The following is a 13,911-nucleotide window of genomic DNA, read 5'->3' as shown; positions in this document are numbered from 1 at the left end:
CAGCCATAGATCTATTTACATTAATTCTCACTTTAATATATAAGGTGCTATGCATAGGTGAGAACCAATACATAGCACCTTATATATTAAATCATTATGGCTACAACATATGTAATGACTGTTCAATATTTACTGATCCAAATCTGTGGTTTTGTTTTGTTTTGTTTTGTTTTTTTTACATGAAATTTGAATTCACTGAATGGATTTTTCCAAAACAAAAAAATTATATAGGTCAGTAACCTGGAAAATATTTCCATGATGCCTTACTATAAATGTTGTTTTCTTCTTTTAGGCTGATGCAGGATTAAGAGTGTCCGGCCATGAGCGTTTAGCCCCAGACCGACCTTTACCAGGCCAGGAGAAGCCCTCCCTCTCTCTGCCTCCGTACCTGGGTTCAGCACATCCTTTCAGCATGACCCCGGGTGCTCTGATGCAGACCCAGTCAGTACTCACACACATACTCACACCTGCACATGCCACAGCGCTCTGTCACTCATCCACTGTTCCTCTCTCTCAGCTTGTCCCGGCAGGTTCCTCATATGCTGCTAGCAGGGGCTCAGGATGAGTATGTTCGCGATGGCTTTCGTCCGTACGCCTCCGCTGAAGAGCTGCGGATGCCTTTAGGGTTCCCTCTAGGGCTCAGCCCAGGAACGGCAGCTGATGCTCTGGCGTACTTTCACTCAGGATATTTGCCTCACCCCTCACTCGCTTCATACAGGTGTGTGTATATTCCTGTAGTTTGAATATGAAAATAAAATGTCCTATATTAGACATGAAAAAAAAAATCTTAAAGTATACTTCAGTTTTGATGCAAATGCTTAGCTTATGCATGCAGTCGAACGCTAGTCTGTGTGATAACATGCGCAAATGCAAGGAATCGTCACATGTGCACTATAAATATTCATCATTGTCAAGTATATGGACTATTTCGCTCTAAAAGTTACACGCGATAAATATATTTTCGTACTCTTATAAACTAGAGATGAAAGTTTTTGCTAACCATCTCAGTTTGTTATTGTTCCATCTCCTGTCTCCTTTTTTTTAACGTTAAAACAATGGCCTGAACAGTGCCGCCACCTTGTGGACAAACAAATTCAGTAAATTCGGTAGGAATCTACGCAATCCAGCAAAAAATTTCCCAATGCATCGTGTTCATTTGGTCATGACTATTCACCACATAATACTTTGATTTTGATGCGAATACTTTTGAAGCAAACTAGAGTTTGCAACAGCCTAACGCACAAACTTTCATAGTATAATTCAACACAGATCCTCCACATGCACACTACAAAGTTTCATCCTTTTCTAGTATCTGCGTTATTTCTCTCCAGAAGTTATAAGCGCTAAATATATTTTCATACTCTTCTAAATTAAAGTTGCATGCCTCTCTTAAAAGTCTTAAAGGCGTTGATTGTTGTCGTGTCTACATTAGTTTGATATTCCGTAGCTAGCATGCAGTGGCGCCACCTTGTGGACAAATTAAGTAGTGTAAAAAAATTAAGATGCATGTGCAAGATGAGCGTATAAAGTAAGCGTGGCTAGAAAAATCTGGCTGTGCATGAACAGGATGCAAGCTCTATGCTGATGATGAAATGTGCTTCATGCACACTGTAGGCTTACCCTACACATAAAAACAATGTATACCTCAGTAAAGTACTATTGGTAGGTTCAGGTGCGTAATTGGACTAAATGTTGCTTTTTTTGACATTTTTGTGCAGGAAAAATGCAGTGGCATTTAATGTTTCTTTAACAATTTTCACAGTCAAAATCTAGTTATTTCAGTAGGAATTATTCAGTGATTTTTGTTTTGTTTATGCCAGGTGCATACATATTTACCCAGTGCAATGCACCTCACAGACATACAGTTTTTGTCTGTTAACAGCAAAACATGGTACTAAGGTCATGTGTTCGTCGCTAAACTCATTCTCAGTGTAAAAATATGTGAGAAATGCTTTGGATAAGTATCTGCCAAATGCATACATGTAAATGTTTATCTCCGTAACTATTTCTGTACGCGTCCTCTGATCTGGTCGTTGCTTATATTACACCACAGTTATCACATTGCTGATGGTTGCTGATAGATGACTCAAATGTTTGGTTGTGAGCCCAGATATTTGATCTTCGTGTTTCACCACCAAAGATGGTTACTTGCTTTATAGGGATTTTAGGTTTTTTTGGAGATGCTCTTCTTTCAGCGTGTATTATAGTTGAACCGCCAGATAATAAAGAAATGGCATGAAGTATTTTAAATAGTATTAATATATTCTTGTGAGTCTAAACCATCAAATCAGCTTAGCTGTTCTGTGTGTGAATGTTTGGCATGCTGTCTCGTCTCCTGCACATGATTTAATGGCTTTAATGAGAGAAGTGAACCTCAGGCTTGGACACACACACACACACACACACACACACACACACACACACACACACACAGATGAACAGATGTACTGCTGTCTGAGACACAAGATCAAAATACACAGATATCAGAACGGATGCATGCATGTATGACAAGCCTGTTCTTTTTGTGTGCTAGATTTGTCAGTCCTTTACCAAAAAAACACTCCAATAGTGAGTATTTCCCTATTGCAAGTCAAAGACGAACAAATTCCAGCTCATTCCGATCAAATACTGAAACGAAGATGCAAAAAAAAAACCATGAGAACATAATGACTGCCTACATTCACATATCAACATCTCTTCAGTATTCAGAGTTCAGCCAATCAGAACGAAGACAATGTTTTAAAGGTACAGTAGCAAAAAAAAAAAAAAAAAACCTATAAGACCTTATATGTTTAGTGAGAGCGTAGGAAATAGACTGGACTTTGTTTGTCTTTCATTTGAAAAGCGCAGGAAATGTCGTGTTCTGTCAGATATGTGGACAGTCTCTGGGTTTGATCCTGTTGTGTCCTCTCTCTCTCTGTGTGTATGAATAACACCCTCAGCGTGTGTCTTTGTGGTGAGACAGCAGTGACCGAAATAGGCAGTGCTGTTCATGTCGCAGGGCCAGAGAGCAGAGGTTAATGAACGAGCCGGTTATTTATAGAGGCACTAATTATCTGCTCTCTCTCTCTGTCTCTGCTTCCTGTGGCTGATCAGGATGGAGGATTATTACAGACTGTCCGCCCTGCGCTCGCATTACTACCCGCTTCCAGAGGGGGGATCCCTGCCGGCCCTCCACCCGTCTGCTGTGCACCTGCCCATGCCGGGCGTCTTTTACCCTCCTGACATCACGCACCAGTCGCTGTCAGCGCTGCACTCTGAGAGGTACACACACACACACACACACACACACACACACACACACACTACATATTCAAGGCTGCAGCTTGCGCATTAAATCCCTTCTTCGTCATCTTCACCAACTGATGAAGATAACACTGAATAAAAAAAGTGTGGAAACAGTTTCACTCAGACATTGATAGTAAATTACAGATAATTACAAGGGATTCCAGAGAAACTGCTGACGTATAAAAACTGAACGGTTTTAAAGCATTTATTTTAATTACTTATATTTATAATATTTGATGCAGTACACTTATAGTTGATAATATTTGATAACATTTTAAATTTATATTATTATATTAATAGTAATATTAATTAAATATATTAATTTATTACATAGTTGAATATTAAATATATTTTATTATTTTAATTTGATTAATCTGTATTATATGTAGCCTACTTTAATTAAATTAATTCATAAAATGCATCTCGTTGAACCTTTTATAATATTTAATACATATAATTATTTTATATTTTAATACATATAATTATTATATATTCTGCTGCTACATGCATACATTTTTAAATTTATAATTGAGATTTTTTTTTATCATTTATATTTATAATTATATTTATACCAGGGTTTTTTATTTTTAAATTATATGATTCATTTTAAGAATATAATAATGATATTTATTTTATATATATATATATATATATATATATATATATATATATATATATATATATATATATATATATATATATATATATATATATATATATATATATATATATATATATATATATATATATATATATATATATATATATATATATATATATAACCAGGATTGATGAATGATTATATTGGTTGCAAGGCGAAGATTAGTATTAAAATTAATATTTCTACCGTTGGTTTCTACAAACCGTAATGGTTTCTACAAACTGATTACTGAGTCCAGAATTTGTTGATTATTTTATTATCAGTTTACTTTGTGTATTTTTTATTACATTTAATTTAAATGTAAGTTTTTTATTTAATATATATTTATATTTCATGTAATATTTAATGACATTTAAAAATGACATTTTAAATGAATTTATATTAATATATAAAATTATATTTTAATTAAATATTTAATGAAATATTAAGTAATTATTAATAGCAATACCATCTTAGGCTAATTTACCAGTTTGGTTTTTTAAAACAAAGTAAAAAAGTTTAAAGATATCAAATATAAATTTTGGCATTTAAAAACTGACCGCAACGATGTCTTTTATAATATTTAATTTGTAATCATTCATTTATCTTTTTTTTTTTTTTACCTATTATCGGTTTCTCCATCTATATTGAATACTACTATTAACCTGCTATCTTTCTCTTTTCTATATTCATCTATATTCAAAATATTCAACTTCACCACAATTTGTATACTGTCTCGCAAGTGCTCATACTCTCTTCAGTAAATATAAATCTAGAAATATCTGCTGCATTACATATATGCAAACCACATGAACTTCACTGGCTGCTCTCCTATTGGCTGTTACCATGTCACAACGATGCTCATTTGCATAACACTACACTCTACTCATTCATTCTTTAATTGACGCCCCGAGTGATAATTATTTGTGTAAATATGATCATTCCGACATCATCATATGATATTCTCCCATACATCACACACGTGTCACCTCGACACACAAACACGCTCTCTCTCGGTCTTCCTTCGTACCAAACATCATCAACACTCCTGTGTTCCTGCAGCCTCTCGCTGACTCGATTCTTCTTGTTCCTGTTGAGAGTGTTGCATCTCACACCATTTGTGTGCTTGTGTGTGTTTGGACCCTCCGCAGGCTGCAGATGGAAGAGGAGCTTCGCCAGCAGGAGAGGGAGAGGGAGCGAGAGCGAGAGAAGGAGAGAACGCGTGAAATCGAACGAGAGCGGCAGTGGGAACAGGAGGTGCAGAGAGAGAAAGACAGAGAGCTGGAGATTAAAAGAGAGCGAGGCAGAGACATGCAGGCGGTCAAGGCTGTGGAGAGACGCCACCTGAGCCACGAGCCGCCGGCCGGCCAACACTTGATCTCACAGTCTTATCCATACACACACCGGCAGCCCGTGAAGGAACGGGGCAAGCTGGAGGAAAGACTCGCTGCTAACAGACCCGGTATGACAGTCAGAGCCGCCTAGAGCCAAAAACACATTATCCTTCTGTAAAACACAACAGAAGATACTTTGAAGAATGTTCCAGCTGTTACAATAAAAGTGAATGGGGTCCAAAATCATATTCATTTGAAATAGAAAGCTTTTATATCATTCTAAATGCCTTTTACTGTCACTTTTGAATCATTTAATGTTTTCATAAAAGTATTATTTATCTTATGTATCTTACTTAATAGGCCTACTGCATATATTTAAATCCAGTTAGTATAATGGTGCAATATATCTGTTTTAAGACATCATTCACATTATTGACTTGTGAGCATAAGTTACTTATTACATATTTCATGCAGCTGGGTTCATGAATATTCAACATTTAAATTATGATTGATATTCACTCTGAGCTTTCTTTGAAAACTCACATCACCTGCAGCTTTAGTAACTGACTGCATTGCTCATGGGTTATTAAAATGTATCTACATGGGTATTAATTTAAATTAAATAATATTAAAAATATTTTTTAATATAAAAAAAAATTAAGCTATTTTTAAAACAACTAGTACTAACTAAAGTAAAATTAAAAAGATTAAAGTTTTTTAATAAGTACTACAATAGTATATAAATAATACTGTAGTTCTGAAGACAAACAGTTTCTTTATAATAATGTATCATGTAAGACGTTGCTATTTTGGTCCTTCTAGTATATTTACTACGTATAAATCCTTACAGATGTTGCGCTTTGAGAAGCACGTGTTTATTCATCTTTGCATCTGTCGTCTCTATACAGACAAACCCAAAGAAACGCCGCTGTTCATGCCTCAGTCTGGTCCGTACTCATCCTCAGGAGGTCCTTCCTCCAGCTCAACCTCAGGCCCTGGCCTCTCCTCAAGCGTCCCGTTTGGGAAGAGCCACAGGCCCATGGTAACTCCCATGATGCTCCAGCGGCAGGAGGACGACGACAGATGGCTCGGCAGACAGAGGGCGCTGAAGGTGGAGAGAGCGGACCGACACGGCCAGGAGTTTCAACAGCAAGACAAGCAGCAGGATGCTGGGAGGGAGACTCACAGGTCAGTGTTAAAGGAAAACAAAATCACATGGAAATGCAATTGGGTTTTTTAATGATGTGGAAGGCGACATTGAGTATGTCACTCATCTTGTCTTGAGAATGAAGATTTCACTGCATGATGTAGATTGAATAAGAGTTACCCATTTTAGACACATTGTTGTCTTTTTTTGCTCTATTTCGCCAGCAAATATAGTTCCAAACAAAGCCACAACAGAACTGCTGTTTGTATCAAAGATAAAAAATAAAGAAAAAGAATCAGCTTCTTGAATGAATCGGTTGAATCAATGACTCGATTCACTCAAGACAGTGACTTGTGGCCATCTACTGCTGGTTTTGGTTTCATATTTAGGTAGATTTACATTTATTTAATGTATTTATATTGTATAATTATTCTCTTCTTCTGTAGATGAATAAAGTGTAAATATTTGTTTGACTAAAAAAAATTGCAGCATTATTTATGCATTTGTAATTGCAGTGTAAAATATCTAAATGCTGCTTTAGATGCAGCTTCTGTGCCACCTCTGCAGAGCAAAATGTAGTTTTGTTGATATGATTTTCTGTGATTGGTTGATAGTGTTGTATTCTAAATCAATGTAGTGATTAGGAAATTAATTTGACATAGAAGATGATGCATACACACAAAAAGAGTAGAAAAGTTGTAAATTAAGCTATAAGCTAAATAAGCTGTAAATAGGCAAAAATGTCCCATGAATATCAATTTAAGGTGGAAAGAAATGACCCTTGTAACATAAAAATGCACAACAAAAGTCAATTTAAGGAGCCAAAAAATTCCCTTATAGAGGTAAAAGTACACCTTATAAGTCAATTTAGGGTGGCAAACATATTGCCCATATAAAAATAAAAATGGCCTTAAGAAGTCAGTTTATGGGAACAAAAATGGGTTCATAGTGGAAAAGTGTTGTGAACTGAATATTGCACAGAAAATGAAGACGTAAAAGCTTTGGGAGTCAGAACATCTGTCCATGATGGTCTTAAACCAGCCAGTATAGCTGTGCAAAAACTCACTCAGCAAAATAATGTCTAATTATGCGACTGATGAAAATAGATATTTTTTAGCTATTTTATCCCCCACTATGGCGCACCCCATCTCTTTCCATTGTGTGGTATGATTGTGCCCTCTAGTGGTGCTCTGTAGAAATGTTTTCTGTGTTTCAGGTACAGCACACATCACCATGACAGGGGTGTCAGAGACCTGCCTCAACCTCTGGGGGCGCCGCCGCCTCTCATCACCCCCAAACCTCTCCCTCGGGACCAGCACCCCTCTTCTCCTGCTCCCAGCAGCTTCTGGAACCCCGTCTCCCTTCTCAACTCGCCCTCTGACCGCCCTCTGTCCCACATCCGTCCTTACTCGGGCCACAGCAGACCAAAGCCTCCCGAGGAGGACGTCAGGCCCTCCCCCATGCGGGTCAGCAGCCTCCTGGAGCCTGGCAAACACCCGGCAGAGCTGGAGAAATCCACCTGCAGCTTCCTGAGCCAGCAGAGGGCCTCCTTCTCCCAACCGGGACAATCTGCAGACAACAGGCCACCCCAGGGACCGGCTCTTGACCGGACAGACCCCATGATGGTGTATGACCAGGCTCTCCAGCAGCACAGGAGACTCGTCAGCAAGCTTGACCTGGAGGAGAAGAAACGCAGGGAAGCCAGAGAGAAAGGTAGAAAATAAGACCCTTAAACAAAACATGTTCCTTCAGATGTCAATTTAGTCCTGAAGGTGAAGAAAGCATTAGTAAATAAATAAAAAAAAGTTCTAAAGTTCTAAAAAGATAAAGTAAAAATATTCACAGTATTTATTTGCCTGAATATCAAAAAATATCTATTTTTGTATTTATTTATTTATGTAATATATATGGTATGCTTAAAAATGTAATTTAATGTATAAATATATAATATATAAAAATGTTAAATTATATACAAAATTTGCAGAAAAGTTTGTATTGTATTCTTCCATCCATCCACAATGTCTTTCAGTTGATTTGTAATAATCTTCTGCCTGTCTCAGGTTATTACTATGAATTCGATGACTCGTATGATGAGAGCGATGAGGAGGAAGTTCGAGCCCATCTGAGAAGAGTCGCTCAGCAGCCTCCTCTCAAACTAGACACGTCTACAGAGGTACAGTCACACATTTCATCAGTCAAAACCGCTACTGTCCTAAAAACTCTTCTCACAGCCGCTGTGGTTCTCTTCTCTCTGCAGAAGACTGAGTTTCTGTGTTTGTTTGGACTGACGACGCTCTCGAAGCGGGATGAGCTGCTGGAGACGAAGAGGAGGAAGAGGAGGAGGATGCTGCAGGAGCGAACCCCTTCACCCTCAGCCGTGCCGAGCAAACGTAAGACTCCGCCTCCTCCTCATCCTCCGCTCAGCACGCGCTTCACCCCGGAGGAGATGGACGGCACGGAGGAGCTGGACGACAAGAAACACTTCCTCAGCATGTTCGACCTCAGCCATGTCAGTCTGGAAGAAAGACAAAGTATGTACACACACACACACACACACACACACCATATACTGTCACAGTCACATGACCAGCATCAAAGAGGCTGGAGAACTTAACCTATAATAATAACACTAATAACACTTTATGCATAAATATTATTACATATAATTTTGTATAACTATATAATGCATAATATATTCCACACATTTTATTAAATATCAATTGTAAATATTAATATAAGAAAAAAACAACGTTATATATTTTATATGTTCTGTAGCTTGTGAAGGATAGTCCTAAATGTTATTTATATATATATATATATATATATATATATATATATATATATATATATATATATATATATATATATATATCGAATATTTGACAAGAATTTGTTTTAAAGTCTGGGTTTATCACAGTTTGACCAATACATATTTATTTATTTATTTATTTTGTTTTACCTCAGAGAAAAAGAAGATCATGGACTTGCTGGAAGCTATCAAGCTAAAAACTGTTACTTTGGACACGCTCCGATACGCCACAGACAAGCCCTGCTCCAGCCCGTCCACTTCAGTGTCCGGTAAGAACAACACATACAGATGCAGCTTTAAACAGAGGAGCAGGTTTTGGCGTTAGTCCTGATCTCTGCTTTTCCCCATCATACAGCTGTCTCACATCTCAATCAGTCAGTCAGTAATGTTCACCCTGAATCCCGAAACCACTCGCATGAAAACCCTGATCCGCCTCAAGACCCGCCACCACTGACTCCTCTACACACTCAAGGCCAACCCAACATGATGTCCCCCAGCAGAAGAGGCCCGGGCCAGCAGCCCCTCGCCCGACCCAAGGACCGGCCGCATGGATCGAACGGAGTAAAACTCCCCGTCTGGGAGCAAATCAACTCTGAGGAGTTCGCACAGAACTTCCATCAGTCCGTGCTGCAGTCCACTCAGATATCCCAGCAGAAACAGAAAGGTGACGATGGCTCCCTCTGTGGTCAAATTTGAGAAACACAGCCGGAGACATTTTGCTTAATGTTTTTTGTGTTTGTATCCCAATCAGGTGGAGCGAATGAGCAGTTTGAGCCCCCTGCGCTTCCTCCTCCAGGCCTCCAGAGGGCGATGAACACAGTCCCTAATGGACAAAGCAATGGCCACTCCTGCCAAATATCGACCCAACGTGACTCTCCAGGCACGAGGAACGACTTCTCAGCTGAGGAGGGCGTCAGTTCGGATGAAGACGAGGAAGAGGAGTCATTCAGTCCCAAGTGGAAAGGGATCGAGTCGATATTTGAGGCGTATGAGGAGTACATGCAGGGTATGTTGATGGCACTTTGAGATTCAAATGAACTTTATTTGGGTTTGAAGGGAACATGGTGGCCTTTGGTGGAGTTGTATCAAACCTGTATGAACTTCTTTCTTCTGTTATGAAGATAATTTGAAGAACTGTTTGTAACCAAACAGGCGATGGTCCCTACTGACTTCTATAGTATGGAAAACATATTGTGGAAGTCAATGGCTACCAGCAACGGTTTAGTCACCAACACTCTTCAAGATGTTTTCTTTTGTGTTCAATAGAATAAAGAAACTCGTATAGGTTTGGAGTGGGAGGGTAAATGATATTAGAATCTTCATTTTTGGGTGAACTGTCCCTTTAAGATGGCATCACATTAGCGAGTGTCTATGGTTAATAGTGTAGTGAAGCACAGCTCACACAGAAGTCACTTTCAAACCAAGATGCTTTCTGTGGGGCAACGTGGAGAAATCCATTTGACCTTCTTGAACCTGCTGCGAAATCTGCATGAGAAAATCTTTCACCTTTTTGCAAAACTCCCAATCATGTCAATTCCTAGATTTCATTCGTGAAAAGTGAGCCCACATTTAGGCTGCTTTGATTTGTCTGTGGTTGCAGAATACTGGCTTTTTAGAGTGTATGTTTGTTTTCTGTTGCATCAATATAGTCTCTCTCTCGCTCTCTCTCTCTCTCTCTCTCTCTCTCCCTCTCCCTCAGAGAGAAGTGTAGAGCAGCAGGTTCTCCAGAGCGAGTGTAGACGTCTGGAGACGCAGCATTACAATCTCACTCTGACATCTGAGCAGCTTTCTCATAGCATGAGGGTAAGAGCATATTATGTTTGTATTTGTATTTATTGCATATTTAATTTTCTAAAGATTCTTATATTTTTTGTTTTATTATTTTTAAACAGAAACGGATAGGAAGCATGTCTTGTGGCTGTTTCATTGTTTATTTTAATGCTTTAAAATTCACTTCTTGAATTTAATTACATTTTAATTAAATTCTTCCCTTGCGATTTGTTTTATATTTATAATTTCTGGAGATTTATGTGTGTGTGTGTGTGTGCCAATATTTGTCCTTGTTGACAATCACAATAACAGAAATGTTAGCGCCCCCTTGTGTCAGCTTTGAAATCCACCAGTTGTCAGTGGATTTATTTAGTGATTTTTGAATAAATACCATTTAAACAAACTATGTATGTATGTTTTCTCTTTTATCCCCTATATCTAGGACCTGTTAGCACAGAAGCACAATCTGGCGCTAAAGAGAGATCGTATGCAGGCCGAACTGGAACACATCAAGAAATGTTTGACATTGCCATTATTTAACTGGCACAGAGGATACTACAAGAGACCTTCACCGAGGTGACCGTACTCACTCTGAAGATGGACCACAGAGTGACAGGAATCACCGCGGGTCTCACATGAGAACATTGGATGATTTCAGCTTCGGCATGAAGAAGATAGACAAGCTATTGTTCATTATCAGGTGCCTCACTGTGACTCACTGCACTACAAGTCCAACCACTAGACAGAACAAAACAGCCATCACACATATCCATTACTTGACATACGGACTACATTTGACAGGACGCTTGCCAAGAGGTGCAGAAAAGCACCCCAGAGCTGGATGTGCACTTACAACTGATCTCTCAGACATTTGGTAGAAAACTCTGGTTCTGGATGACGAGCCGATGTGGAATTTAGTTCAAATGCTTTCATATTTATACAGATTTTAAAAGAATATGATTATGTAAAATACTGTCAAATCACATTTTTGTATGTTTTTATTATTAATGATTAATTATACAAAGGACCGTAATTTGGAATATAAATATTTTAATGCTTTTTGCAGGGGGGAAAAAAAATGTGTTGATAAGGTACTGCTGGTCAGATTAGGAGAAATGTTTTAGAAAGAAGTGGGTTGAATTGAGTTTCCAATTCAAAAAAAAAAAAAGAAAAAAAGAGAAAAGGTTTTCGTTTATTAATTATAATTGTCCGAAAGTCATGAAAGTGTTTGTCTAGTGCTCTTTCCTGTATGCTTTGCTATTCTCCCTCCATCCAAAATTTCAATGCCACATTTATAATCAGGTTATTTGAAAATGGACACTAAAATAAAACCGATCCAATGTGGGGATTACTTTATAAAAACTTTCATTACTGACAAACAGCATACAATATTTAGCAGACCACCAGCAGTTCATGTACATTCAAGTGCTTCATGGCAGTTTTAAATGAACATGTACATGAATGTATGATCACGATCATATGGATAATAAAATATATATAATAAAAACTCGATTGAAATACATCTCAAAATGATGCAGCTGAGGACATCAAATAATGCAAGCTGTTTAATTCATAAATTGAATTCATTATTGATTTCTGTATTACTTTGTTCATAAAATGATTATGAAATGACACAAAGGACCTCTATAAATCAACATGCTGTTAAACATTTATGCTTGTTAAATACTGTCTGTTATAGACTTGTATAATTATATAAACTTGAAAGTTATTATAAAGTGCTACCCAAATGTTTTGTATAAATTGGTGAAATATGATTTAGTTTCGAGCCTAGCTGCCACGAGAAGTCATTTTATACCAAAATTAGTGCCACAATGTTTTATTCAGCAGCAGCTATTGAAAAAACATGATCACTATATTATTATAATCTAAAGGTGAACTCATTTGACGTGTTGAATTTTAAAGATATTCCCAACGCTGCAAGTTGAGAAATGTCTGTGTCAAGATGTCTATCCTCCACTTTTCCTTTATGGCACTTAAAACGCGGACATGAAGGCCTGTTGTTATTATGGCATATTGTTTAAAACAAGCATGGCTTATTAAAAATCTGTTCATCTGTATTTAGGAAACGGAAGAGAAATGGACCCGATGTGGTTGTAGCTAAAGGGGGGAAAAGAAATCTGTAAAATGTTTTAGTTGTAATTTTTAGTGGAATGAAATGTGAGTTAATATATTGTTGAAGGTAGAAATACTTATTTATGGATATATATGTGTATATACTGATAAAAAAAAAAAAGTAATGTTTGAAAAATTCAGTTCTTGCCATATTTTGTCTACAAAAACTCTCAAGCAATGAATGAAGTACTGTAACATGATTCATTCACAAGAGTAATGTGATTTTTCAGTTGTTTCTTGACTCTATGATTTACAAAGCAGCAAAATAAACTTGATATATGCTTTTTGTTTTACTGTATATTATGGTTATTATATTTTTCATGCACACAGTAGCCAAAGTAACTTTTGTGTTGGCTGTTGGCTAAAAGCAGTAGATTAACTTCACCACATCCTAACATCATTTGCTAGAATGTTTATGGTCTGTTTCACCCAGAAATTAATATACATTATAATTTACTCACCCTCATGTCATCTCCAAACCTAGTAGCTTTCTTCCAAAAGTGCATAAAGTGAATTTATGAGAGTCCAATTAAAGTGGGCTATCATAGAAGAGGAACATATGACTAATGAAATATCTTCTTCTGAACCCATAGTTTTGTATATGTATTAAAAAACGACAAAAACTTAAGTTATTAATCACTGAACATACACACTAACCTACTTCATGTCAGACGAACAAATGAACGAATCATTCTTTCGAGCCGGATCTTTAGAATAAATCTGATTCAAATGTGATTCGATCAGATTCGTTCAGTCCGATTCAGTGAACCAACTGTTAACAGCCCATAAC

The 13,911-nt window shown here is 37.4% G+C and overlaps 1 protein-coding gene across 1 annotated transcript in view; it reads left to right on the top strand.

The window, feature by feature from the left end:
* Positions 1–13,419, top strand: part of gse1a (Gse1 coiled-coil protein a) — a 35,157-nt gene extending 21,738 nt beyond the window's left edge. Inside the window, exons 4-16 of the mRNA XM_052543979.1 lie at positions 293–441; positions 518–718; positions 3,097–3,264; positions 5,080–5,390; positions 6,171–6,450; positions 7,626–8,122; positions 8,470–8,582; positions 8,667–8,940; positions 9,374–9,487; positions 9,574–9,882; positions 9,970–10,224; positions 10,918–11,021; positions 11,431–13,419. Coding sequence (XP_052399939.1) covers positions 293–441; positions 518–718; positions 3,097–3,264; positions 5,080–5,390; positions 6,171–6,450; positions 7,626–8,122; positions 8,470–8,582; positions 8,667–8,940; positions 9,374–9,487; positions 9,574–9,882; positions 9,970–10,224; positions 10,918–11,021; positions 11,431–11,568 — 2,913 coding nt within the window. The 3' untranslated portion in view covers positions 11,569–13,419. The remainder of the gene's footprint in view (positions 1–292; positions 442–517; positions 719–3,096; positions 3,265–5,079; positions 5,391–6,170; positions 6,451–7,625; positions 8,123–8,469; positions 8,583–8,666; positions 8,941–9,373; positions 9,488–9,573; positions 9,883–9,969; positions 10,225–10,917; positions 11,022–11,430) is intronic.
* The last annotated feature ends 492 nt before the right edge of the window (positions 13,420–13,911 follow it).

This window comes from Carassius gibelio, chromosome A25 (assembly GCF_023724105.1).
Source record: "Carassius gibelio isolate Cgi1373 ecotype wild population from Czech Republic chromosome A25, carGib1.2-hapl.c, whole genome shotgun sequence".
NCBI lineage: Eukaryota > Metazoa > Chordata > Actinopteri > Cypriniformes > Cyprinidae > Carassius > Carassius gibelio.
This window is presented reverse-complemented; position numbering and strand designations above follow the sequence as displayed.